This window comes from Pipistrellus hanaki, assembly GCF_964339955.1.
Source record: "Pipistrellus hanaki genome assembly, chromosome: 1".
Taxonomy (NCBI): Eukaryota; Metazoa; Chordata; class Mammalia; order Chiroptera; family Vespertilionidae; genus Pipistrellus; species Pipistrellus hanaki.
In genome coordinates, this window is record NC_140503.1 from 100,032,058 (window position 1) to 100,059,095 (window position 27,038).

The window sequence follows — 27,038 nt, forward strand, 5'->3', positions numbered from 1 at the left end:
AAGATGGGCTGGAAACGTCCTGGAGTCCTCCTGCATCCCCTCCCTGGCCCCAAGTGTGCACTGTGGGGTCCCTCGGCCTGGCCTGCACCCTCTCACAATCTTTATTTATGTGAGATATATAAATGTCTAATCACTATGTTGTACACCTGAAAATAATGTTTGTCAACTGAAACTTAAAAAATGGCTTTATCTTATACCTGTTCTTTGTCAGTCCCTTTTTCCATGTAGTACAATTTGTAATTCTGAATTTCCCCATTGCCAGACAATGGTGTTTCCCAGGTGACAGTGATGGAAGTAGGGGAAGTTGCATATGCTCGGATATTAGGTGCTGGGCCAGGGAGCTGAACTGGAAAGAAAATTTCAAGAGAGCAAGATATAAATGAAATTTATTGTATCCCTCAATAACCATTCTCAGCAATCATATCATAACTTGAGGCCCGATGCATGAAATTCGTGCAAAGGGTTTGGCCCCCACTGTTGTGGCAGCTGCCTCTGCCTCGGACCCCACCCACTGCGGTTTCTTTTGGAAGGAAGGACATCGAGTCTAATTAGTATATGATGCTTTTATTATTATAGATGGCCATGTTTAAAAAAAAAACACAAAAAAAAACCCAACTACGATAACAATTGATTTTATTGACGTGGTTTTAGGATAATATATATAATTAAACAAGTTTACCTTTTTATGATTTAAATTAAAACCACATTTTATCTGTGAAAAATCTCCAATTTATTAAAAAAAGAACACTACAGAATTCTTTTTAGATTATAAACTCCTAGTTTGGCAGTGGGATAGCAGCACATATAAAGCCACCATCAAAAAACAAGAACCTCCCTTTCCAGTGGTGGGGATGCAGGGAGGGGCAGAGTCTCTGTCCCAAAGAATTCCCAGTGTAGAGGGAAGTCAGATTCATAAATAGTTACAAATAATGTCATAAGTACAATTAAGTTCAAATGTAACAAACACAGAAAGAGAGCACACAATTCTGCTTTGAGTGTGTGTGGGTAAGAAAGGGAAAGATTAGTGACTACTTCTGGGAAGCAAGAAAAATGAGTAGTTTTATCAGGTACCAAGGGGAAAACTATTCCAGTAAATGGGCAATGTGAGAAGGCAGTGTTAGGTGGTCAGGATGAAACAGGGAGTAGATATGGGAGAGAAAAGGATGACAAGAGCCAGATAATGAAGGACCTTTAATGCCCTGCCATGGACTTTGGATTATCTCTTAAAGCTGTTAGATAATTACTGAAAAATTATGAGAACATGACATAACTGGATCAGATATATGTTTAGAAAGGACACGTAAGCACGCACATGGAAGAAAAATAGTTAAGGGGACAAGACTAAAGATAAAAGAGTAATTTAACAAAAAGCTACCTTATATTGAACTAAAGGCCCGGTGCATGAAATTCTTGCATGGGAGTTGGGGGGATCCCCCTCAGCCCAGTCTGCACCCTCTCCAATTTGGAACCCCTCGAGGGATGTCCGACTGGCCCGTTTAAACCGGCAGTGGGACATCCCTCTCACAATCCGGACTGCTGGCTCCCAACTGCTAGCCTGCCTCCCTTCCTGATTGCCCCCAACTTCTGCCTGCCAGCCTGATCTCCCCCTAACCACTCCCGTGCCAACCTGATCGGTATCTAACTGCTCCCCTGCCAGCCTGTTTACCCCTAACTGCCCTCCCCTGAAGGGTTAATCGCCTCCAACTGCCCTCCCTTGCAGGCCTGGTGCCTCGCAACTGTCCTCCCCTGCTGGCCATCTTGTGGCGGCCATTTTGTGTCCACATGGGGGCAGCTATTGTGTGTTGGAGTGATGGTCAATCTATATATTACTCTTTAATTAGATAGGAGAGAGGCCTGGTGCATGGGTGGAGGCCAGCTGGTTTGCCCTGAGGGTGACCAGGATTAGGGTGGGGGTTCTCTTGGAGCATGGAGTGGCCTGGGCAACTTGTGGTGGTTTGCAGGCCAGCCATACCTGGCAACCCAAGCGGAGGTCCTGGTATCTGGAATTTATTTACCTTGTACAATTGAAACTTTGTACCTGGAGCGGAGCCAAGCCCCCTGCTTGCTTGTGGCTGCTGACATTTCTGTTTCGATTTGTTTATCTTCTATAATTGAAATTCTGTAGTCTGGAGTGGAGGCCTAGGCCAGCCAGGGCTGCAGAATCTTGTCTTCCTCTATTGCCGGGGAAACCCAAGCCTCTCTCCTTGCTCTCTGTGGCTTCAACCATCTTGGTTGGGGTTAATTTGCATACTCACTGATTGGCTGGTGGGCGTGGCTTGTGGGTGTATCAGAGTGGTGTTAATTTGCATATTACTCTTTGATTAGGTAGGATGCTTGCAGTCAGTTTAGCACTGAGTGCTTTACATGTATTTAAATTACATCTATTTAATCTTTGGGCCAACTGAATGGCATGGATATGATTATCATCTGTATTCATAGAGGAGGTTGAGAAGTTAAGAATGGTTGGGAAGTTAGTTAGAGCCAGGAATTGAGCACTTTCTGATTCTAAAACATGGGCTTAAGAAGACCAGTTAAAAGATTAGTACAACCCCCCTCCTTAGGACATATGTGACTGGAAGACTCAATGATTGGTCGATTGGTTGACTGTCCAGCTCTAACTCCTACAACAGCTCACAAACTTTTGTAAGATATTCTATTTGTCTGACTGACAGGTTCCAGCCTCCGTTTATACACAAATCCTGGATGGTTGCCTATTCCTAACTTTGCTGGACACTATATTTGAAAACAACTTCTATGATGCTAGTGTTTCTGTAAGACACCCATTAGATTTAAGAGAAGCAGGGGAAGAAGGGGTGATTAACTAAGTATAAAACAAACTGTCTTTCTTAAATAACAGCACCACAGCTTAAGATTAGTTCTGCTACCAAAGTAAAAAACCTGAATATGGTTATTCTAACAGTTGTTTACTTTTTTAGTAAAGAGTCTTGCTTTTCACATAATGTTAAGAGCATATTTTGTGCAGCCTTACAAGTGGGATTTGTCACACTTCTAATGATACGAAAAACTTTCCTCTAACGTATTTAAGAAGAAGGAAAACAACAGTCCCCCAATTCCCATCAAATAATTTTCAGTATATTCATTGGCTAACCTAAATATAGGCAAATATGATCCTAAAAAGTATGCTAATAAATGCTTCCATTTCAGCTATCCAGTGGCATAATAAATAGAAAAAAATTAAGTTTGTGAAGCTAAATATTTAAAATATTTCTCAAGGGCTGACTCCACACAGTCCTTATGCATCCCACACAGGCTGATTACCTCCAGATGAAGTACAAACTACTCTCCACTAAAACCTTCTCTTTTGTGAAAGCATGTGATAGTCACTCTTCATCCTTAAAACACCCTCACCAGAATCTGTTGCCCCTCCCATCTGTAGTCTTTTTTACTACTTTCTTTTAACCAAACTCCTTAAATAAATGACTGTGATCAAGCATATCACGTTACTGTCTGGAACCAGACTGTAAACTTCTTGTGGATTGAAGTAACAGTATTTAGCACAAAAGACCACAGGTCCAAAGTAAAGCCTTAAAGAGATTGCAAAGAGTGTAGTATACATAAAGATCAGGACAATCCAAGTGATAACAAATATTAAATAACTACTTTAAACTCTGGGAAATATAAAGCTGAAAAAGAACCTGTCTTTGCCATAAAATAAATGAGATATGGCCCTTGCCATTGTGGCTGATTTGTTTGGGTATTGTCCTGTGTACTGAAAGGTTGCCAGCTCAATTCCCAGTTAGGGCACAAGCCTGGGTTGCAAGTTTTGATCCCTTGTAGGGATTGTTCAGGAGGCAGCCAACTAATAGTTCGCTCTGGCATCAATGTTTCCTTCTTTTTCCCTTCCCCTTCCTCTCGCTCTAAAAATCAATTTTTAAAAATCTTACAAAAAAAAATGATAGATATTCATAATCACAATTCAAGAAAGAAAGTAATACTGTATCTTAGAATTATAAAGATATATCAGAATCAGAGGAAAGATCATAAAGCCATTGAGTTAGGTCTTAACCAGTAAAATTTGAGACTGTATCAGAATTATATTGTCTTATACTATTAGCTTGATGTGAATTAATTTTATCTCTCCTAACTAATTTATAAAATCCTTAAAGGCAAGGGACTATTATCTTTAACACTCCTGTGGTGTTCAAGGCTACACATAAGGTAGACCTTCAGATAGGTCTACCTACAAGTGGGGGTGACAGACAGGTGAAAACTTACCCTCAGGTTGTGTTTCTACTCGAAGAGGAGCTGAACTCTCTCCGGAGCCATGCTTATTATGAGCCATCACTCTAAAGATGTACACAGTCGCTGGCATTAGATTTTGAATGGTTACCTGCATTTCTCCTGGGTAACTGGTATTCTCAACACGTTCCCTTTGAACAAAATTATTTAGGAAGAAACAGCATTGATTAGGAATATTTATAAAATTTTCAGTTTCATATTCAATGCAATGACTATAGATAGATACCATACTACATCAATATCTCATCAATTTAAGTCAAATTAATTCTCAAAAGAGGAAACTTTCGGGGATGGAACAGTGCACAGCAGAACAGGAGAACTTGCAAAGAGCAATCTCATAAATGTTTGATAACTTATTGACATTCTTATTTAAATATTACTGATATAGCTTCTTTGCAGAGAAGACATAGACAACGCTTTCTCAATACCATTTCAAATAAGACAGCTGGTCATCAATTTTGTAGGCTTCAGAAATTATTGAATTGTAAGGGGTGATTCTCAGGGAGACAAACAGAAAGATTATATGTATGACCCAATTTCCACAGAAAATATCAAGGGATGTTATATGTATGTTTTGATAGCAGATTATCAATAAAAGGAAAACTAGAGATATCACTTTTAAAATTGGGAAGAAAACATTAAAAATTTAATGAATCTTCAAGTATTCTAATCTTTATAAAATGAGCTAATCATGACTGGTTTTTTTTTTAATTGTCCAAATTTTTACATATGTATCCTTTTTCTCCAATTAACTCCAATCCCCTCCCCAAGCCATTCCTGTCCAGGCAAGCACCCACTGCCCCAATGTCTGTGTTCATTGGTTATGCTAATATGTATGCATACAAGTCCTTTGGTTTCTCTCTAACCCCCTTTCCCCTACCAATTGTTTTTGGATCAATTCTTGTCGGTCAAATTATGTTGATCATTATATCCCACATACGAGTGAGATCATGTGGTATTTATCTTTTTCCGACTGGCTCATTTAGCTTAGCATAATGCTCTCCAGTTCCATCCATGCTGTTGCAAATGGTAAAAGTTCCTTCTTTTTTATAGCAGCACAGTATTCCATTGTGTAGATGTACCACAGTTTTTTAATCCACACATCTGCTGATGGGCACTTAAGCTGTTCCCAAATCTTAGCTATTGTAAATTGTGCTTCTATGAACAATGGGGTGCATACATCCTTTTTGATTGGTGTTATTGGTTTCTTGGGATTTAGTCCTAAAACTAGGATTACTGGGTCAAATGGGAGTTATTTTTTAACTTTTTTTTTTTTTTTTAAATATATTTTCTTGATTTTTTTTTACAGAGAGGAAGAGAGAGGAATAGAGAGTTAGAAACATCGATGAGAGAGAATCATCCATCAGCTGCCTCTTGCACACCCACTACTGGGGATGTGCCTGCAACCAAGGTACATGACCTTGATCGGAATCGAACCCAGGACCTTTCAGTCTGCAGACCGAGGCTCTACCACCGAGCCAAATCGGTTTCGGCCATTTTTAACTTTTTGAGGAAACTCCATAATGTCTTCCATAGTGGCTGCACCAGTCTTCATTCCCACTAGCAGTGCACAAGGGTTCCGTTTTACTCCACATCCTCGCCAGCACTTGTCATTTGTTGATGATAGCTATTCTGACAAGTGTGAGATGGTATCTCATTGTTTTGATTTGTATCTCTCAGATGATTAGTGACTTTGAGCATGTTATGTCTCTCAGTCTTTTGTATGTCCTTTCAAAAAGTGTTTATTTAGATCTTTTGCCCATTTTTGAATTGGATTGTTTATCTTCCTATTGTTAAGTTTTATGAGTTATCTATAAATTTTGGAGATTAAGCACTTATCAGAAATATCATTGGCAAACAGGTTCTCCCATGCAGTGGGCTTTCTTGTTGGTTTGTTGATGGTTTCTTTTGCTGTGCAGAAGCTTTTTATTTTGATGTAGTCCCATTTGTATATTTTCTCCTTAGTCTCCATTGCCCTAGGAGCTGAGGCTGTATAGATGTTGCTACATCATATGTCTGCTATTTGCTGCCTATAGAGTCTTGTAGGATTTTTATTGTTTTCCATCTTACATTTAAGTACTTTAGCCATTTTGAGTTTGTTTTTGTATATGGTGTAAATTGGTGATCTAGTTTCATTTTTTTGCATGTATCTGACCAAATTTCCAAGCACCATATACTGAAAAGACTGTCTATATGTCATTGTATGCTCTTGCCTCTTTGTCAAATAAAATTGAGCATAATGGCTTGGGTCGCTTTCTGAATTTTCTGTTCTGTTCCATTGGTTTAAATGTCTGTTCTTGTGCCAGTACTAGGCAGTTTTTAGAAATGTGACTTGGTAATAGAGCTTGATACCTGGTATTGTGATCCCTCTGACTTAGTTTTTTTTTCAGAATTGCTGAGGCTATACTTGGTCTTTTTTTTATTTTTTATTCTGGATGAAGTTTTGGAGTTTGTTCTAGATCTTTGAAATGTGCCATTGGTATTTTAATGGGGATTGCACTGAATATGTAGATTGCTTTGGGTAGTATGGACATTTAAATGATGTTGATTCTACCAATCCATGCACATACTGTGTTATTCCATTTGTTTATGTCTTCCTCTCACTCTTTTTCCAGTGTCCTGTAGTTTTCTGAGGTCTTTTATATCCTTATTATTAGGTATCTTAGTGTTGTTGTTTTTTTTTTAATTTTTGTTTTGTTTTTTGTTTAATGGTGAATGGGATAGTTTTATGTGTTTTTTCGATTCTCTTTCTGTGAGTTCATAATTGATGCATAAAAAATGCTGAATCTGGGTGTTAATTTTGTATCCTCCTACATTGCCAAATTAATTTATTAGGTCTAGTATCATGTCATCTGTGAAAGAGGAGAGTTTTACTTCTTCTTTTCCAATTTGGATGTCTTTTATTTCTTCTTCTTGTCCTATAGTTTTGGTAATCATTTCCCATACTATATCGAACAGGAATGGTTAAAGTGGGTATCCCTGTTTTGTTCCTGTTCTTAGGGCAAATGAGTTTAGTTTTTGCCCATTGGGTATAATATTGGCTGTAGGTTTGCATGTAAGACTTTTATGTTGAGGTATGATTCCTCTATTCCCAATTTGCTAAGAGTTTTTATCAAGAAAGGGTGCTGGATTTTGCCAAATACATTTTCTACATAGATTGATGATGATTTTTGTCTCTGTTTATGTGATGTATCACATTTATTGATTTGTGGATATTGTATCATCCTTTCATCCCTAGAATAAATCCAACTTGATTATGTTGTATTATCTTTCTAGTGTAATGCTGAATCTGATTTGCTAGAATTTTGTTGAGGATTTTAGCATCTATGTTCACTAAGAATATTGGTCCCTAGTTCTCTTTTTTTGTGGTATGTTTATCTGGTTTTGGGATTAGGATAATGCTGGCTTCATAGAAAGAGCTTGGAAGTGTCCTTTCTTCTTTAATTTTTTGGAATAGTCTGATGAGGATAGGTTTTAGTTCTTCTTTGAATGCTTGGTAGAACTCCCCTGTAAAGCCGTCTGGACAGGGCTTTTGTATGTGGGAAGATTTTTGATCACTTTTTCAATTTCTTCCAAAATTATTGGTCTATTCAGTTGTTCTTATTTTTATTATTCCTCATTGAGTTTTGGGAGTTTGTATTTTTCTAAGAATATGTCCATTTTGTCTAGGTTCCATTTTGTTGGAGTAGAGTTGCTCATATTATTTTTTTAAATAATCATTTGTATTTCTGTGGGATCGGTCATTACTTCACCTCTTTCATTTTTGATTTTGTTTTTTTGGGTCCGCCTTCTTTTCCTCTTGAGCCTGACTAGAGGTTCAGCAATCTTGTTTATCCTTTCAAATAACCAGCTCTTGGTTTTGATTTTATTTTTTCTTCTATATTGTTTATCTCTGCTATGACCTTTATTATTTACTTCCTTGTTGCTCTCTTTCTAGATCTTTGAGTTGTAGGGTTAATTTATTACCAATTTTTCTTTTTCTTTTATTTTTTTTTGAGGTAGACTTGTAGAGCTATGAACTTCCCTCTCAAAACTGCTTTCACTGTGTCCCATAGATTGTTGTGTTTTCATTGTTATTTGTTACCATGATGTTTTTTATTTGTTCTTTGATTTCTTTGGTAACCCAATCATTGTTCAATAGCATGCTATTTAACCCCCGTGTACTCAATGTTTTGATTTTTATTGTAGTTGATTTCTAGTTTTATGCCATTGTGGTCTATCTTTGAAAATGACCCAGGTGCACTTGAAAAGTATGTATATTCTGTGGCACTGATGTTAAGTGTTCTGAAGATGTCAATTAATTCCATCTGATGTAGTGAGTAATTTAGGATTGATGTTTCTTGTTGATATTTTTGTTTAGAAGATTTATCCAGTGGTGTTAATGGGGTATTAAAGTCCCCTACTATGACTGTATTGCTGTCAATCTTTCCCTTGATATCCTCCAGAAGTTTTTGGGTTTTTTTTTAAATGTACCTGGTGCTCATGTATTGGGTGCATATATGTTTAACAGTTTTATCTTCTTTTTGAATTGCTCCTTTTAGTATTATGAAGTGGCCTTCATTTTCACTTGCTATGGCTTTCACTTTCAGATCTAATTCATCAGTGTAAGTATTGCTATCCCAGCTTTTTTTTTTTTTTTTTAATTTCCCTTTGCCATTTCCATTTTCTCATCCCTTTACCATCAGTCTGTGTGAGTCTTTTGTTCTGAAGTGGGTTTCCCATAGACAGCAGATATATGAGTCATGTTTTCTTATCCACTCAGCTACCCTATGTCTTTCGATTGGGGCATTTAATCCATTTACATTTAAAGTTATTATTGGTAGGTACTTGTTTATTACCATTTTTATTCCTTATGCCTGTGTCCCTACTTCCCTTCCTATTTCCTCTTTTTATAGCATCCCCTTTAGCATTTCTTGCATTCCTGCTTTGGTGGTAATAAACTCCCTTAATGCTTTTGTTGTGTGTGAAGCTCCTGATTTCACCCTCAGCTTTGATAGCCTTGCTGGGTAGTCTTGTTGGATTCAGACCCTTGCTTTGCATGACTTTGTACATTTCATTCCATTCCTTTCTGGCCTGATGTGTTTCTGTTCAGAAATGAGTCGATAGTCTGATGACAGTTCCCTTATAGGTAACTTTCTGTCTCTCTCTGGCAGCCTTTAAGATTCTTACTTTGTCATTAGTGTTTGTGCATTTAATTATAATGTATCTTGATGTCAGTCTTTTGGGGTTTATCTTGTTTGGGACTCTGTGAGCTTCTTGGACTTTGTGTGCATTTTTCTTTCCAATACCAGGGAAGTTTTCTGTCATTATTTCTTCAAAACAGGTTTTCTATTCCTTGCTCAGTTTCCTCTCCTTCTGGTACCTCTATTATGCAGATGTTGTTTTATGTTGTCCCAATGTTCCCTTAGGCTCGCCTCCTGTTTTTTAAGGTTGTTTTTTCTAGATGCTGCACTGCTTGGGTGTTTTACATTATCTTCTAGCTCACTAATGTGGTCCTCCGCTTCTTCTAGTCTACTGTTGATAATTTTTCTATTGATTTCTTTATTGCATCCATATAATTTTTCATTTCTTCTTGGTTCTTCTTCATTTCCTCTTGGTTCTTACACATACTGTTGAATTTGTCTTCCATCCTTTTCAGAGTCCTTATGATCATTGCCCTGAGTTCTTTCTCTGACATATTACTTGCCTCCGTTTCATTTATTTCCTTTCCCGGTGATTCCTCCTTTGCTTTCGTATATGGGCTATTTGTCTCCCCATGATTGCTCCTCTCAGGTTGTCTGGTTATGTAGCTCTCTTTCTTCTACTTTGACTTTCTCTAGGTGATATCTGACCTTTCCACTCATGGACTACCTATCAACTGTGTTTAATTTGCCAATTCCGGGTGGTGGTGGTTTTTCAATTCAGCTCTTCTATCTGCGCCACTTTGTCTCCCCCAGGACAGACTTTTTAGGCACTTGCAGTCGGGGAGGCTGGAGTTCTAGTGTTTGTGGGTTTGCAGCTGAGGCAGCTGCTCCCTGGGTGTTGTGGTTGTATCCCAGGAGGCATCCAAGGTCTCCCTGGTTGAAAGTAAGGATGGGCTTCCAATCACAGCCATTCTCCTCTTTAGGATGTCGTGGTCTCTGGCAGAGCTGGCTGCTCCGGGAGAGATTTCAGCAACAGTAGAGGATGCCCAGCCAGGGAGTCTGGTCTGCCAGTCCCCAACAGTCCCGTAGAACATAGCTGTCCCTAACTCACAAATATAGACACTTCCTGCATGTCCACACACTCTCTTTTCGCTCTCACACACTATCTTGCAGTGTACCATCCCATCGGCAGCTACTTTAGATCCCCTCTACACTGGCCTTTATAATTTAGCTTTTAAAAAAGAATACTCTTTTTGACTTTTTTTTTCCAAAATGATTTGAAATGTTTGACCAATTTTATCACAAACGAATGAACAAATAAATTCAGCAGGCTGGTGTAATGAGCTGAAAATATAAATGTAAATTTCTAGTTTCTTTAAAAGAGGTAGTGTCCATACAAGGGTCCATAATTATGTTCAGTGTACTGTATTTACAAAAAAAAAAAAAAAAAAAAAAAGCCAGATCAAATTACAGAGAGTTCTCAACAAATAATTTAAAGAAATGTACTTATTTTAGACAAAGAAATAGCCTTCAACATTTGCCAATCATGTGGAGAATGATCTGTATCTATCTTGACAGAATAATAAAAAGGCGCGTGGAAGAAATTATTTGAAATTATCTAGTATATTGAATAATAATTCTTACTTTAAAATATTGATGTTTCCTTGAAATTACTGATTCAAATTTGTTTAGTTGTACATCAGCATATCTCAATTTGTCTGACTGTATATGAACATTTGCATTTTAAGGATTTAAGTGTTTTCCAATGGTTTTTTATAGTTCTTTAAGCTACCTTTTCAGCCGAGACCGGTTTGGCTCAATGGATAGAGCGTCAGCTTAGGTACTGAAGGGTCCCGGGTTCGATTCTGGTCAAGGGCATGTACCTTGGTTGCGGGCATAACCCCGGTAGGGGGTGTGCAAGAAGCAGCTGATCGATGACTCTCTCTCATTGATGTTTCTAACTCTCTATCTCTCTCCCTTCCTCTCTGTACAAAATCAATAAAATATATTAAAAAAAAAAAAAAAGCTACCTTTTCTTTTGTAGATGTTGCTTTCCTATATAGTACATTAAAAAAGAGTACGATGGTAACAAAATGTAGTGCTCAGAGGTATTTGAGGTACTTGAAGGTATTTTCTCTTCAGCTAAATCTCTAATTCACAAGATTTAGAAGAAGGATAGTAACTGATATACTATATTTGACGTTTATGACACTTGATTTAGTCACAAATGATTGCTATCTAAAAGTAAGATGTGTTTTACATCTTACTAAACCAGTGCTTTTCAACCTTTTTCATTTCAAGGCATACATAAACTAATTACTAAAATTCTGTGGCACACCAAAAAAATATTTTTTGCCAATCTGACAAAAAATAGGTACAATTTTGATTCATTCACACTGAATGGGTATTGTGTTGGCTATTGTCATTTTTTAATTTGACAATCTAAGGGAAAAGAGATCAGTGCCTTGACTAAGTGACTATTAGGGGTGTCGAACTCAATCAGAGAAGGGGCCAAAATCTAAAATCCAGCCTAAATCGCGGGCCGAATGGTTTACTGAACAGTCATAGACTGACAATGTCATAAACTGACAGCAGAGTGCAGTGATGACAGCGCGGTGCGGGCCACATTGCAAGGCCTGGCGGGCTGGATTTGGCGCGCGGGCCTTGTGTTTGACACATGTGGACTAAGTAGTCAGGTATTGCATGTTTTAAAAATTTGTGTGGCACATCAGTTGAGAATTGCTATACTAAACTAAAAGTTCCAAGTGAGAACACAGATTAATCTGTTTTGCTTACTCTGCACTTAAAAGTTTGAACAAGTTCCCTCTGAGAAAGATGGGAGTGCTATTTAACTTTAAAGGGAAGTGAAAGGTTGCAATCAGCAGAATGATCATACACAGAAGCAGTATCACAAAGGTGTGCTGAATGAATGGAAATTTGCCTTCTGATATGCAAATAATGTATAATAATCATATTATGTATATCTTTGTTCAATGTGAAAGGGAGAAATTAGTGAAGGGAACTATAAAACAAGAAGAAGTTTCAAAAGAAGAACTATAATAAAACAAAATCAGTAATAGTTACAGTCTCTAAGATGAAAACCCAGCATTTGAAAAGGCTTCTAACACTAGATGGGTCTGAGGTTCCAGAACCAAATGTCTGTCAAGAAAAACACTTCAGGACAAGACCCAGGGTCAGTCATAAATATGTGATATTACAGTGGAACTTAAGATTAGAATGTGTTAGCTAAGACTTGAACAGAAAGAACAAAGGACACTTTGTATTAAGATGGTACTGGGTTAGAACTTAAGTGTTCCAGTTCTAGTTCTGGCAACATCACTAGGTTGCTAGGGGGACCACAGGCAAGTCACTAATTCTTTTTTGGCCTCAGTTTACTCATGTATTAAATGAAAAAAAAAAAAAAAAAAAAAAGATCAGGATGGCAAACTTTTTCTGAAAGGGCCAAACATTTCTTAAATATATAGGCCAAGAGGCAAAATGGGAAATATTATGTAATTATGTAACCTATTACAATGAAACCATTTGAAAAGGTAAAAAACTATTTTTAATTCCTGGGACATTAAAATAACAAATCTAATTTGGCCCAGGGTCCATAGTTTGCCCATTCCTGGACTAGACTAATAGATACATACGTAAGGCTTTGAAGTGAAAGAATGCCAAAATGCTGTTCATTTGTAGAATTATGTACTCTGTATTCTCCATTTAGTAGCTAATATCAGAAAAGTGCTGCTGTTTACATTTAAAGGCTCTGGAGGCGAGGGGGTGGGTGGGTGGGGAGAAACATTTCACAGCTGAAAAGGCACAACAAGGATTCTTTAAAACTCAGGAACCCAACTAATGACCAAGGCACATAGTGCCACCTGGTGGTAGATTTTTCCAATGCAGGAAGTAGGTTTGTAAGTCTATGAAGAGGTTATTCTCATTTCTTTTGATGAGAAAATTGAAGCTTGTAAAGATTAAATAAATTTTCTTCATAAAACAAGTAACCAGGAGCAAATCTTTTTACTTAATTGTTTTTTCTACTCCTTCATTGCTTGTACTCAGATATCATAAAGTAATGAAGAGACAAAACGTATTAGTCTCCAAGAATCTTCCTTTGAAATATTTTGCAGATTTATTTTGTCCACTATAAATCACCTGCAAGACACACCAAGATTAACATAACTAGTGCCTGATCTGTTTCCATGACTCCATTTCTTCTCCCCTCTAGTCTTTTTTGGTACTATCAAAGTACTGATAATAAAAGCTGCTTAATAAAATCACAGTGCACACTTTTTCAGGAATCTAAAATGGCCCCTTTCTTTACTTATTATGTCCAAATTATTACTGTTATTCCAATACTCTGCTCCAAACTTCTACTTTATTATATTTTCTAACTAATTCCTACCAAAAACTCTGGGCCAATTAAATTAGCTTTCTTAGTTTCCTATCCTTCAAACACCACCCAAACCAATAAAATTTGATCCTCTTGCATCTTCTCTTCTTTTATACTATGCTAGAGGTCCAATGCATGAAACTCATGCAAGAGTAGGCCTTCCTTCCCCCATTTGCCGGCACCAGCTTCCCACTAGCACCCAGGACTCAGGCTTCACTCACAACCTCGGCTTCATCTGGTCTAATTAGCATATTATGCTTTTATTATTATAGATTCCTTACCAATTGAATTCTTATATTTTTTCTCAATTCCAAATTCACTTATTAGCCATCCCTGCTTATTTCAATGCATGATACATTTTAAATTTTAAATGTGATAGGTTTTCATTAAAAACAAAAGTATAGTTAAAAATTTTAAGTCCCAGTTTTTCTTGATCCTTGAAACCTGTCCTATCCTAAGACCTAACTCTGGCACATATTGGCCTGTATCTTACTAGATCTCTCCAAGCCAGGCTCTCTAAACTTCAGTCAGGAGAAATCTTTGTTGTGGGGAGCTGTCCAGCACACTGTAGGATGTTTATGAGGATCTCTGGCTTCCACTCACTAGATGCCAGTAAGCATCTCCTCACAACTCAGTTATGATAACCAGACATTGCTAAGTATTTCCTGGGACACAGGGGGCAAAATCATGCCTGGTTAAAATCACAGCTATAGGTATTTACATACACATTAAAATATATATCTATACGTCACTTAAAAAATTCCTGCATCATGCTTCATGCGGATATACATATCCTAATTATGTGCCCATTCTTCTGTTTCTTTTTTTATTCTTAGAAATAATGCTACAGTAAAATTTATGATTGCCCTATGCATATGTATATCTGTGTATCTATAGGACAGACACCTAGAAGTGTAATTGTTGGACTGAAGACGATGTGCATTAAGAAGATACAAAATTCTGCCAAATCACCTCTCCAAAGGCTACTCCAATTTATACTGTCACCCAGAGCCTAGACTTAATTTCTTCCCCAAATTTAATTTGCTAAACACTAGATGTTATAAACTTAAAATTTTTGCCAGCTTTACAGGTGGAAAATGATAACTCATTATTTTGTATTTCCAAGATTGGTGATAACAGTGAAAACTGTTTTTAATTTTAATAAGCTTTCCACTAACTTTGTGAATCATCATTAACTTGTATCAATTGTCTCCAGGGATACTTATCTTTTATTTATGATTATCAGAGTTCTTTACATCAACACAATCTATTATAAATTTTCCCACTCTAAAACTTGATAGTTTGACTTTTTTATGATGTTTTATCATATGGAATTTTACACAGTAACACAGTATAATGATAAATATAAATTCTACATTTTCTCTGATATATTTATAAGTTTTAAAAATATCTCTTGACCCATCTGTAATTTGTTATACACGATAAAATACAGAGGTAGAACTTTTATTCTTTCTACCAATAGAGTTAATTATTTCAACACTAGATGCCCAGTGCATAAAATTCGTGCAAGGGGAGGGGGTGTCCCTCAGCCCAGCCTGCAACCTCTCCAATGTGGGACATCCCTCTCCCAATCCAGGACTGCTGGCTCCCAACTGCTCGCCTGCCTCCCTTCCTGATTGCCCCTAACCACTTCTGACTGCCAGCCTGATCTCCTCCTAACCATTCCCGTGCCAGCCTGTTTGATGTCTAACTGCTCCCCTGCCAGCCTGTTTGCCCCAACTTCCCTCCCCTACAGGCCTGGTCACCCCTAACTGCCCTCCCCTGAAGGGTTGATCACCTCCAACTGCCCTTCCTTGCAGGCCTGGTCCCTCTCAACTGCCCTCCCTTGCAGGCCTGGTGCCTCACAACTGCCCTCCCCTGCTGGCCATCTTGTGGTGGCCATCTTGTGTCCACATGGGGGCAGCCATGTTTGACCACATGGGGGCAGCTATTGTGTGTTGGAGTGCTGGTCAACCTGCATATTACCTCTTTTATTAGATAGGATAATGGCCTGGTGCATGGGTGGGGGCCAGCTGGTTTGCCCTGAAGGGTGATCAGGATCAGGGTGGGGGTTCCCTTGGGGCATGGGGTGGCCTGGGCAAAGGGCCTGTGGTGGTTTGCAGGCCAGCCACACCCCTGGTGACCCAAGCAGAGGCCCTGGTATCTGGAATTTATTTACCTTTTACAATTGAAACTTTGTAGCCTGGAGTGGAGCCAAGCCTCCTGGTCGCTCCATGGCCCGCAGCCATTTCTGTTTGGATTTGCTTACCTTCTATAACTAAAACGTGTAGCCTTAAGCAGAGGCTTAGGCCAGCTAGGGCAGACGGAAAGCTTGGCTTCTTCCATTGCCTGGGAGACCCAAGCCTCCCTCCTGCTCTCTGTGGCTGTAGCCATCTTGGTTGGGTTTATTTGCATACTCGCTCTGATTGGCCAGTGGGCATGGCTTGTGGGTATAGCAGAGTGATGGTTAATTTGCACATTATTCTTTTATTCAATAGGACCATTTCTTGAATAATTATTATTTCTCCACTGAAATTTATTCTCTTAACAAATGTTTATTTAGTGCTACTATATGCCAGGCTCTATTCTAGGTGCCAGTCACACTTTATTGAGCAAGCCAGACACAATAAATACATTTAAAAAAAAATTTCAGTGTTACATGTTCAAAACAAAGGCAAAGTAAAACAGATTGATGTGATAGCAGTGATATTCTGGAGTAAATGTTTAACAGTCAGCTCTGGTTTGCAGCACTTGTCACTGTAAATACTCTTGCCATGTTCAATTTAAAGCTACCAATCCATGTCATCAGGTTTGCAAAGTTTCCTGAAAAATGTAATAATTGGCTTGGGGACAAGATGGCTCCAATAGAGTATAGTGGAAGAGTGACTGAGGGGCTAAGCTGGGTGGGTTCATGGAAACCTAAGCAGGTGTTATCTGAGTGTGACAGACAAATGCCAGGCAGGTCCTGCAATGTAAACAAGCTTGCTGTTCTAAGGAGCTACTGCTCACTTCCTCCTATGAAATTTGCAATGAGATTTGAAAGCCCATTGGAGACTTTTTAACATACATGCTGTTTAGTAATAAGATCTTGCCCTTTTGTGTCAAGGACTATGTTTCCTTACCTTTCTAATTCCCAAAACATCCAGTGCAGTGTTCAGATAAACATTACCATATGAACGGCTCTATCTATCTGGCTAAATTATGTCATTCTTACAGCCCAAGAGTACCATATTAAATCACTTGATTAAGGTTCCTATACTTGCTGAATTTGCCTGTCTGGTTTTAAAGACAATATATGTCAAATGTCATCACCCTAGTAGCAATACAAGCTTTATTTAATATGTTAAGGCCCTAACCAAAACAAACATTTTAATTTTCATATTCTGGGGCGAAGAAACAACACAATGGAGGAATCTACTCAGCAATGTTAGGAACACATATTAAGCATATGGCATGGTTTCTCCAAAAATTTATAATCAGACTGGAAAAACAACACTAATACACATAAAATAACAGAAGAGTAACTTAGGGCAGCACAAGATCATGTTTTATCATAATTAAGTGCCAGTAGGAGTGATACAAACACATATGTAAGATAAATACTCTGTGTGCTGACAAGGATAGATAGAAAAAACTTTATGAGGAATTATGGGGTTTAACCTGGGCCTAGAAGAATAAAGTGAAGTTAGCTCTAGCTAAGAAGGAGGAAAGAAGGGGATGTGTGAATGAAGAGACTAGATTGGGGGCAGGGGGAAAGCTACACAGGGATAAGAACTTGACTAGTGCCACTAGAACAGTGTTTCCCAAACTTTTGACATATGTGTACCCCTTCTATAATTTTCGTAACCTGAGTACCCCTCGTACTCATGAGAACGTAGAATTAGGCACAGCTAAGCACAGTGCAGTGCATATCCCCACCAAACTCTGGTGTAACACGTACCCCCACCAAACTCTTCCCGTACCCCTGGGGGTACACATACCACACCTTGGGAAACACTGCACTAGAAAATGAGTTCAACTGGGGAGGTAAGGAAATAAACATGGACAGCTAGACTACAGCTAGACTGTAGAGTGAAGTAGCCTGGGAATTCTGGATAATCTATAAGCAATGGAAGGGCATTGTGAAGTCCTAAAATGGGTGGAGTTGGAGAGCAATTTAATGAAAATGCTGTTTTTAGGAAAATTAATCACTAATTACTCATGTGTCATCAAGTAGATCCCTGAAATTCAGTAGCCCACATATACCTAACAATGTAGGCAAATATTCCTTCAGATTACTTTAATAAACTAAGTTTACCTTAATTTTTAAAATCTGAAAGTTCTAAATAAGCCATATCTTATTAGGTTGTGTTGACTGAATCTTAAGAGCAAAGGGTAGTAGCCTGGTTACATTTTAATACTTCAACCTCTATAGCTCTATTTATCCTTTCCACAAGTCATCCAGAAAGGCAGGAAAAAGTACCTGTGTACAGCACCAGCACAGCCAAAGGTGAACTTGAGAAGGGGCAGTGAAGGATTGAAGAAAAAAACAGACAAGAGAATACAGCTGATCTGTATTCCGATGCCTGGATGAGGACACAAAAGACCCAGTCTGCAAGCTGATGCTTTATTTTATAGTCTGATTAAAACAAAGGTAGATTAACATGTATACAAATGTTCGTGTTTTGGCAACACTTGCTGCACCTCCCACAGCCCATTAGCTACTTAGGAAGGAATTAAGGAGGGCTACAAGGTCAGGCTTAATTATGCTAGGAGAGCTCAGCCCTCTGAACTGGGACTTGTTTGTGGCCCAGCCACAGGTCAGCCCAAGGCTTGACCCCAGAGCTGCTCCCTACATACCAGGACTTCAGTCTGTTTGGGAATTTATTTATAATGACTTAAAATTAGGAAAAATGCATCTCAGTGATCATATTTTCTGGATTGAAAATTGGTACAGACCCTGTACAACAAAGAGCCAGGGTGAGCATGACTGGGCTGAAGGGACCAAGATGTAGCCAACAGGCTCCAAATATATGGGCACTTACCTAGTAATTCCCTCCTTGGTATAGAAGACAGAGTAGGTAAGATTGTCTCCATGAGGATCTGATGCAGGTGTCCGCCATGTCAATTTGATGAAGCGAGTAGAGACCAGAGAGGCCACGACATCCCGAGGTGCTGAAGGCAGTGGTCCCGATGTAGCTGGTGCTAGATGGTCAGTAGTGGCACTGGTCAGTGAAGTGGGAGGCAATGTTGGGATGGCAACATCTTGTCATGTGCAAACATTGGGGAATATGAAGGGCAAACCACGACGGTTTTAAAAAAAGAGAAAAGAAAAAACAAAAAGCAAAAAAGAAATAAAACCACGATGGGAAATAAAACAAAATGACTAAACATAAAAAAGGCCATTAAACTGAAGGCTGACATGCAAGCCATGGGGAATTATTGAAAACTAATGGGTGTTACTTAAGACACATTACTGTTGAGCAGGCAGATGTTCTGGTCACTGTAATGGTTGTGGGCAAGGGGCAGGGAGGGTGAAAGTTGAGAATAAACATCTCACAGAAGGACACAGCAGTGTTCAAGTAATTTTCTTTAATCTGAAAGCAGCAGGCAGCATCTGTCAAACTTAGCATATAAAAGCCTCAATATTTTCTACTTTATCAGAATGTGGGCTAATGTGTGCAGTATGATTAGCCTAGTTTCACTTAACATAGGCCCCATGCTACTGTGACCTCACTATAAAGCTGTGTGTGTTCAGCTCTGCAGGGATCCAAGAGTCACAATTTCAACTTTATTCTAATACTAGAGGCCAGATGCACGAAATTCGTGCACAAGGGGAGAGGTGTCCCTCAACCCGACCTGCACTCTCTCCAATCTAGAACCCCCTTGTGGGATGTCCAACTGCCAGTTTAGGCCCGATCTCTAAACCGACAGTCAGACATCCCTCTTGCAATTTGTGACCTCTGGCTCCTAACTTCCTGCCTGTCTGCCTGCTTGACTGCCCCTAACCACCTCTGCCTGCTGGCCAGATCGCCCCCTAACTGCTCCCCTGCCGGCCTGATCACCCCTAAATGCCCTCCCCTGCCAACTGGATTGCCTCTTAATTGCTCCCCCATGCAAACTTGATTGCCCTCTAACTGCTCCCCTCTGCTGGCCTGATCACCCCTAATTGCCTCTGCCTTGGCCCCCGTCACCATGGCTTTGTCCAGGACATCCAGAAGATGTCTAGTCTAATTAGCATATTACCCTTTTATTAGTATAGATTAAACTTGGCATACACAGGGAAGTTTGACAACTTTCATCACTGCTAAAATTATAGTTCATTTGCTATCTTATTGATTCATTTAACTAAGACAGTATAAAATCATGAACCAAAATTTCCAAAGCCACAAAAATACAATATGTAGGTAGCTTATTTCTTTCTTACAGTTCTCACTGCAGTGTATATAACAAGGGATGTCCTAGATGGAGCAGTGGAAAGTCAAAGTTCTGCCAGTCAAAAGCTCTGTTTGTATACCTGTAGTCATGGGTAACCTCCTGAGGCAGTTCCGTAGACACTTCTGATTGTACAAGTTTTATTCCTAATATTGAACCTAAACCCTTTAACTTGGGGTCAGAAAGCATAAGTTTAATATCACAATTTTTAACTAACGAAGCTCATTAGAATTGTGTCATAACCTTAATGAGGAAATTAGGGGAAAAGAAGCAGTGAGGAAAATATGAAAATTCTTTACCCAATCTATTTCAATGAAATGGTTCAGCAACAACCCCTTGGGAATGTCTGTGAACTTAAAAAAAATTCTAAAGTGAGGCAGTCTAAATACACAGCCAGAGAGAATTCTCAAAGGGAAAAAGCAGAGGAAGATCAACCAAAAGTTTCTAGATAGGTGAAGAGGGGGGAAGAGTAATCCAGTAGCTATCATTTACTAGACACTTTCTACATAGCACTCTAGATCTTTATATGACTCATTCAATTCTGACAACAACTCTAGAGATAGGTGCTATCATATATACTACTACCTTATATGCAGAGACTGACATTTAAACGAGCTCACTTGTTCATCATAGGTCACACAGACTAAGAGCTCAAGTGTTAAAACCAATCCTGGTTTCTAGTTTAAAATGTTTTAGGTCCTCGTTTAGCCATGAGGAGTACTAGTCCTGGCTGTGCCACTTACTACCGTGTTTCCCCAAAAATAAGACATCCTCTGAAAATAAGACCTATTTACAGGTTTCCTTCTGAGTGAAATATAAGGCATCCCCCCGAAAATAAGGCTCCCCTAGGCTAAACATGAGAGATTTGGTCCACTGATTCTGAAAGAAATGGAATCACAAGAAATTCACCAGGAAATTCAGGAATTGGATTGTTATGATGATGTTCCAGAAGATGATGACATGATTGTCATTGAATAAATGAGTAAATTCTTGATACTGTAGGATTCACAGTTTGGTTTGTGTTGACAACTACCGTACTACCGTACCGTATACGGGTAATAAATTTCCTTTATTTTCATTTAACAATAAATGTGTACCGTATTCTTCTTCATGGAAAAATAAGGCATCCCCTGAAAATAAGACGTAGCGCATCTTTGGGAGCAAAAATTAATATAAGACACTGTCTTATTTTCGGGAAAACAGGGTAATTATGTCACCCTAGTTCTTTCTCACTAGTTCCTTTTCTCTCCTCCTGAGGAATTTTAAGAGTGTGACGTGCTATAACATGTAAGACTATGAGGTCAAAGTTCAGATACAAGTCCACACTTCACTGATACATCTGAATGGCTTCATCCTTATCTGTTTACTTCAACAGATGTGCTGCCTCAAAGGACATAAATACCTCTCATTCATAGCTGCCAGAGTTCTTTTTCATACACTTTTTTAGTTTATTTCCTCAAACAATCCTATCAGGCAAAATGACAATGACAGGATTAGAAGTTAGGGTGTTGGTTAAAAAGAGCCAGGGTGAGCACCACTGGGTTAGAGGAACAAGATGAACTCCTTTAGTTAAAAAGGACCCCTGGGTTTCCAGTATAGGAGAATGGGTATTTAGGTGTCATTAACAGAGAAAGAGACAACAAATTGAGGAAGAGATGGTAAATTTGGTTTTGAACATGTTCTCTAAAGGAATGATCCAACCTCCACCAGAGAACTGTATAAAAAGCAACTGGAAATGGGGATCTCTGAATTTTATAAACTTGTTAAATTTTTTTTTCATTTTTAAATATATTTTATCTTATTGTTCACAGTATTACAAATATCTCCCATTCCCTCCTCCCTCCAGGGTTTCACTACTCGTATTGCCTGTGTCCATGAGCTATGCATATAAGTTCTTTGGTTTATCTCTTCTCATCCCTCCAACCCCACATTGAGGTGTGTCAGTTTGTTCCATGTCCTCCTGCTTTGGTTCTTATTTTGTTGGTCAGTTCATTTTGTTCATTAGATTCCACAAATAAGTGAGATTATATAGTATTTGTCTTCCTCATTTTGGATTATTTCACTAAGCATAATATTTTCCATGCTGTCTCAAAGGTAAGAGATCTCTTTTTTTACAGCTGCCTAGTATTCCATAGTGTAAATGTCCAACAGCTTTTTGTAAAATTTAAAGTCACTAAAACCCTTAAGAATGGCTCAGAGCCGAAACCGGTTTGGCTCAGTGGATAGTGCGTGGGTCTGTGGACTGAAAGGTCCCAGGTTCGATTCTGGTCAAGGGCATGTATATTGGTTGCGGGCACATCCCCGGTAGGGGGTGTGAAAGAGGCAGCTGGTCGATGTTTCTCTCTCATTGATGTTTCTGGCTTTCTATTCCTCTCCTTTCCTCTCTGTAGAAAATCAATAAAATATATTAAAAAAAAGAATGGCTCAGAGTGTCCTGAACACAGTATTGCTTTGCTGCCTCGTTACTGTGCCTATCCAGAAACACACAAAGCTGCCTCCAAGTCTGACCCAATTCACCAAGCTAAATTTCCCCAACTATCTGCTGGCTAGAGAAGGGAGGAAGTTTGTAATGAGAGGCAACAGATCAAAACTGTTGCCAAGCAGACCACTAGTGGTTCATGGACCACCAGTTGGCAACTGTTGCAATAGATCACACTAGACTAAGTTTTTGAGTACAAAGACCTTATGTTCAAAACGTGACTCTGCCACTCCCTAATAATATAAAACTGGGACAGACACTTAGTCTCCCTACACACATACCAGGCTGATATGAACGAGATGATTATAAGTAAGAAAAGTACATATGGAAGCACACATTACTAACACAAGAAGTCTAAATGGCAACAAACACTAGAATATTAGGTATAAAGGCAACTAGGAAGGAAATGTAAGTAGGAAGGACTAGGTGATGCAAGTACATAATGGGTGATAATAGAAAGAATTCTTTAATGGCATCCTGCATTTTCCACTTATATTTTTTCATGTTCATATTGTATCACTTGTACTAACCTGTAAGTCCCTTGAAGATAAAATCTGTATCTGTTTCATGCCTCTGAATATTTTAAATAATAAGTATATACTTATTGAATAAGTGGAAGAAAATTCAGGGAGGATGTTAGTGCAGTGGTGACTACTGTTTCTAGAATCTCATTACATAAAGCAATCTTTTTAACTGATACAAAGTATATACAAATAATATTTTTATAATGATGTTAAAATTTATCAGTTATATAGAAAAGTATAAATAATGCTGGATCATCATAAATGATTCCTAATTAGCCATGGGGGAAAAAACCCATGTTTACTGCAGTGCTCATGTTCAATACCCACTTATCCCCAGACTAAATCAAGAGTTAATATTCCATATCTGGCTGAGCAGGTAAAGGAAACAGTTTTATGTAACCTCAGAGAATCAAAGAGGCAGCTAAGTTATACCAAGATCAATGACAAGATTATGTAGATTGGTTTGAGAAAGTCAGCGAATCCTTTTTCTTTAAAAAATTTAAATTTTAGCCAAGTTATTAAAAAATATATGAGATTGACTAAAAATTTAAGAAAAGACTTAAGTTACAAAATTCAAGAATCAAAGGAGACAACACTACCAACCTATATTAAAAAATTATAAAATTATAAAATTATAAACAAATTTATGCCAATAAATTAGAAACTTAAGAGAAATAGAAACTTTCTCAGAATAACAACAAAAAAACAAACCTACTCAAGAGGAAACATAAGTCTGTTCAAAACTATAATATATAGAGAAATTTAATTACTAAAAAAAATGTTCCCATAAAGCAGTGTTTCCCAAACTTTTGACATATGTGTACCCCTTCTATAATTTTCGTAATCTGAGTACCCCTGGTACTCATGAGAACGTAGAATTAGGCGCAGCTAAGCATGGTGCAGTGCATATCCCCACCAACGCTGGTGCAATGCGTACCCCCACCAAACTCTTCCCGTACCCCTGGGGATACGCGTACCACACTTTAGGAAACACTGCAAGAAAAGTCCAGGAGAGACAAAATGGCGGTGGAATAGACAGACAGATGTGTTCTGAGCCTTGTCCTGGAGCAGATACGAGTAACCCGAATTGGCAAAGGAGACCCAGTAGGTGAGACAGTTTGCAACCTAGGAAAAGGTAAAATCAAGGATCTGGGCAGGAGAGTCTGCTAGACCTCTGATCCCAGAGGGTCAGAGGGAACCCACACAGCACTAAGACATGTCCCTGGGGACAGGCACAGCATCTGACTGTGGAAAGAAGGGCCACAGGACTGCTGGACTGCAGGGGATTCTAGAACTGGGTCCACAGTCACAAAAGGGTGCAGTCTGAAGGGCTGGCCAGACCTCTCAGAGGCAAGAGAGGAGCGCACAGAGACCCAGTCTTTCCCCTCTCTGTGGCCTGAGCCTTTCTTCACTGAACCTAGTTTACAGGACCTTTTGGATACAGACACTTACCTGTGGCTGAGGTGAGGGAGAAGATGCGGACTCTTGGAGTCTGGGGAGAGCAGGGGGTCCAGGAGGAGTGGCAGTGAGTCTGACACTGAATCATACCTGAGCTCAGGACCTGGGCAGCCATTTTGTCCTGAAGAAATATCCCCTCCCTCCAGTTTCCAGGCAACGAATATAGCCACACCCAGATTCCACCCTGAATGGCACAAAGGATTTAAAAAAGAAACTAAATAGTCCCTAAGAGTCCAAAGGGACTGGCCTAAAGACAGTACAGAAGCCTGGAATCTTAAGCCAGCCAAAAGAATGACACTTTCATTTTATTATTTTATCTCCTTTTTTTGTTTCCCAGTTCAAATTTGTTGCTTTATTTTCTATTTCTTTTCACATTATTTTTCCATCACTCTATTTTATTTTATTACTATTTGCTATTTTTTACTTTTATACCATTTTTGAAATCATTTTTTTGGTAAATTTATTATTGTTACTATTATCGTTATTTTCTTCTCATTCTCTTTCTTCTTATCCACCCATCCTCTTTCTACTTCCTCTACACTGAACTGATATTCATCCAATTCTTAACCTTATTTTCTGTATATAATCTCAGCCTCTACAGATTCTGCCCCCACCCTCTTTGCTGGGTGTTTGCATTTTTTTGGTTTATCTATTGGTTCTGTGGTGTTTTCCCATATTTTTTTTTTTTTCTTCCTCCTTTTTCTTTCTCTTTGATATCATTTGTGCTCTCTTTTCTCTCCCCCAATTCTTTGCTCAGGTGGTAACTTATAGTGGGTTCATAGGTGTCGTGAGTATATTTGTGCTTTGTTCCCTTTGTGTTGTGTCTTATCGAGGTGAATTTTATCCTGTCTGGCTAGGAGCTAGAGAGCTAGCCACATTAACTAGACACCTGAAGAGGAAACTCCATCCACAAATGGGTCAATAACACCCCAGATGCAACTACAGAGGTAGGAAGAAGTCAGCAGTGAGGGAGAGAGCGTGAGTGAGGAGAAAGCAAAAGAGGAGTGTGTAGTCATGTGTGTGTGTGTGTGTGTGTGTGTGTGTGTGTAAGGCACAGTTAGATCCCGCAGCACCTTCGGGGTCAGGCTAACCAGGTTCACCTAACAAGGCAACCTCTGCTACCATTGCAAACAGTATAAGCAGGCTGGCTTGTCTTCAGAGGCCTAGCCTTTTTGAAGAAGAGAGATGCTGTAACTGGGAGCCCAGAGTTACCTCCACCAAGGTGCCCTCAGAGAACACCTGGGATTCTACAGCCATCTCTGCTAGGGACCTGCTATCTGGGCTGTGGTCCCACGGTAAAGGGTCTCCAGCCACCCTGGGCGCAGGCTCCTGTAAGTTCTGAAGCATACGCCCTTCCAATTGGCATGCTTTAGCCCAGGGCACTGTAACCGCATGAATGGCAGACACGTGAGCAGGCCATTCCTATCCAAAGAGCACCAATCCCATGAGCAGCCTGCCCAGGCCTAAGAGCAGCAGCCTCATGTGGTCTGCCCCTGTCCAAAGAGCAGCAGCTGTATAAGTGGCCCACTCACCCATCTGAGGAGCAGCAACGATAAGAGCAGCCTGCCCCATGCAAGGAGCAGCAGCTGCAAGACCAGCCCACCCACGATTGAGGAACGGCAGCCCCGCACAGCCCGCTCCCATGCAAGGAGCAGCAGCTGCGTGCAGCCACATCCTGCACCTGTTTGAGGAGCAGCAACTGCATGAGCAACCTGTCCCCGTCCAAGAGCAGCAGCTGCAAGAGCAGCCTGCCCCCATCCAAGGAGCAGCAGCTGTGTGAGCATCCCAGCCTGTGCGAGGAACAGAAGCACCGCAAGCAGCCAGCCAATCCTCATTCAAAGAGCAGCAGCCACCTGAGCAGCTCGCCCTGGATGGAGGAGCTGCAGCTGAACGAGTAGCCTACCCCCATCTGAGGAGCAGCAGCTGTGTGAGCATCCCACCCCGGTAGGAGAAACAGCAGTGCTGTGAGCAGTCTGCCCCAATTTGAGGAGCAGCAGCTGCCCAAGCAGCCTGCCCTGGACTGAGGAGCAGTAACCACATGAGCATCCTAAGAGTGGCAGTCCTGCCAAGCCCGCAGTGGTCAAAGGAGCAGCAGCCACACACAGCCTGCACCTAACCAACAAGCAGCAGCTGGGTGAGTGGCCCACCCCATTCATGGAACAGCAGCAGTGCGAGCAATTTCCCTCACCAGCCAAAGGAAACACCTCTGCTGTGAACAGCACCCACCAGAGGAGCTGCTGGAAACTGAGGATCAGCCACTTCAGCGACCTCCTGAGGAGCAACTGCAGCCCAAGAAGCCACTGCCACCAAGGAGCAGCCCCTGCATGACTCAACCCCTAGATCAATTGGTGAGACCAAAAATGGGTAGACAAAGAAACCCCCAA

General features: G+C 39.7%; 1 protein-coding gene across 13 annotated transcripts in view; it reads right to left on the reverse strand.

Annotated features, from left to right (window-relative positions):
- NEO1 (neogenin 1) overlaps window positions 1-27,038 on the reverse strand; it is a 373,996-nt gene that overhangs the window by 109,615 nt on the left and 237,343 nt on the right. For 9 of the 13 annotated variants that reach the window (XM_084905496.1, XM_084905497.1, XM_084905487.1 and 6 more), the window contains exons 8-10: window positions 18,804-19,023; window positions 4,237-4,391; window positions 198-346 (exon numbers count right to left, since the gene is read on the reverse strand). In XM_084905496.1, the coding sequence (XP_084761622.1) occupies window positions 198-346; window positions 4,237-4,391; window positions 18,804-19,023 (524 nt within the window). The remainder of the gene's footprint in view (window positions 1-197; window positions 347-4,236; window positions 4,392-18,803; window positions 19,024-27,038) is intronic. The other 4 variants (XM_084905495.1, XM_084905494.1, XM_084905486.1 and 1 more) reach the window with 1 other exon arrangement.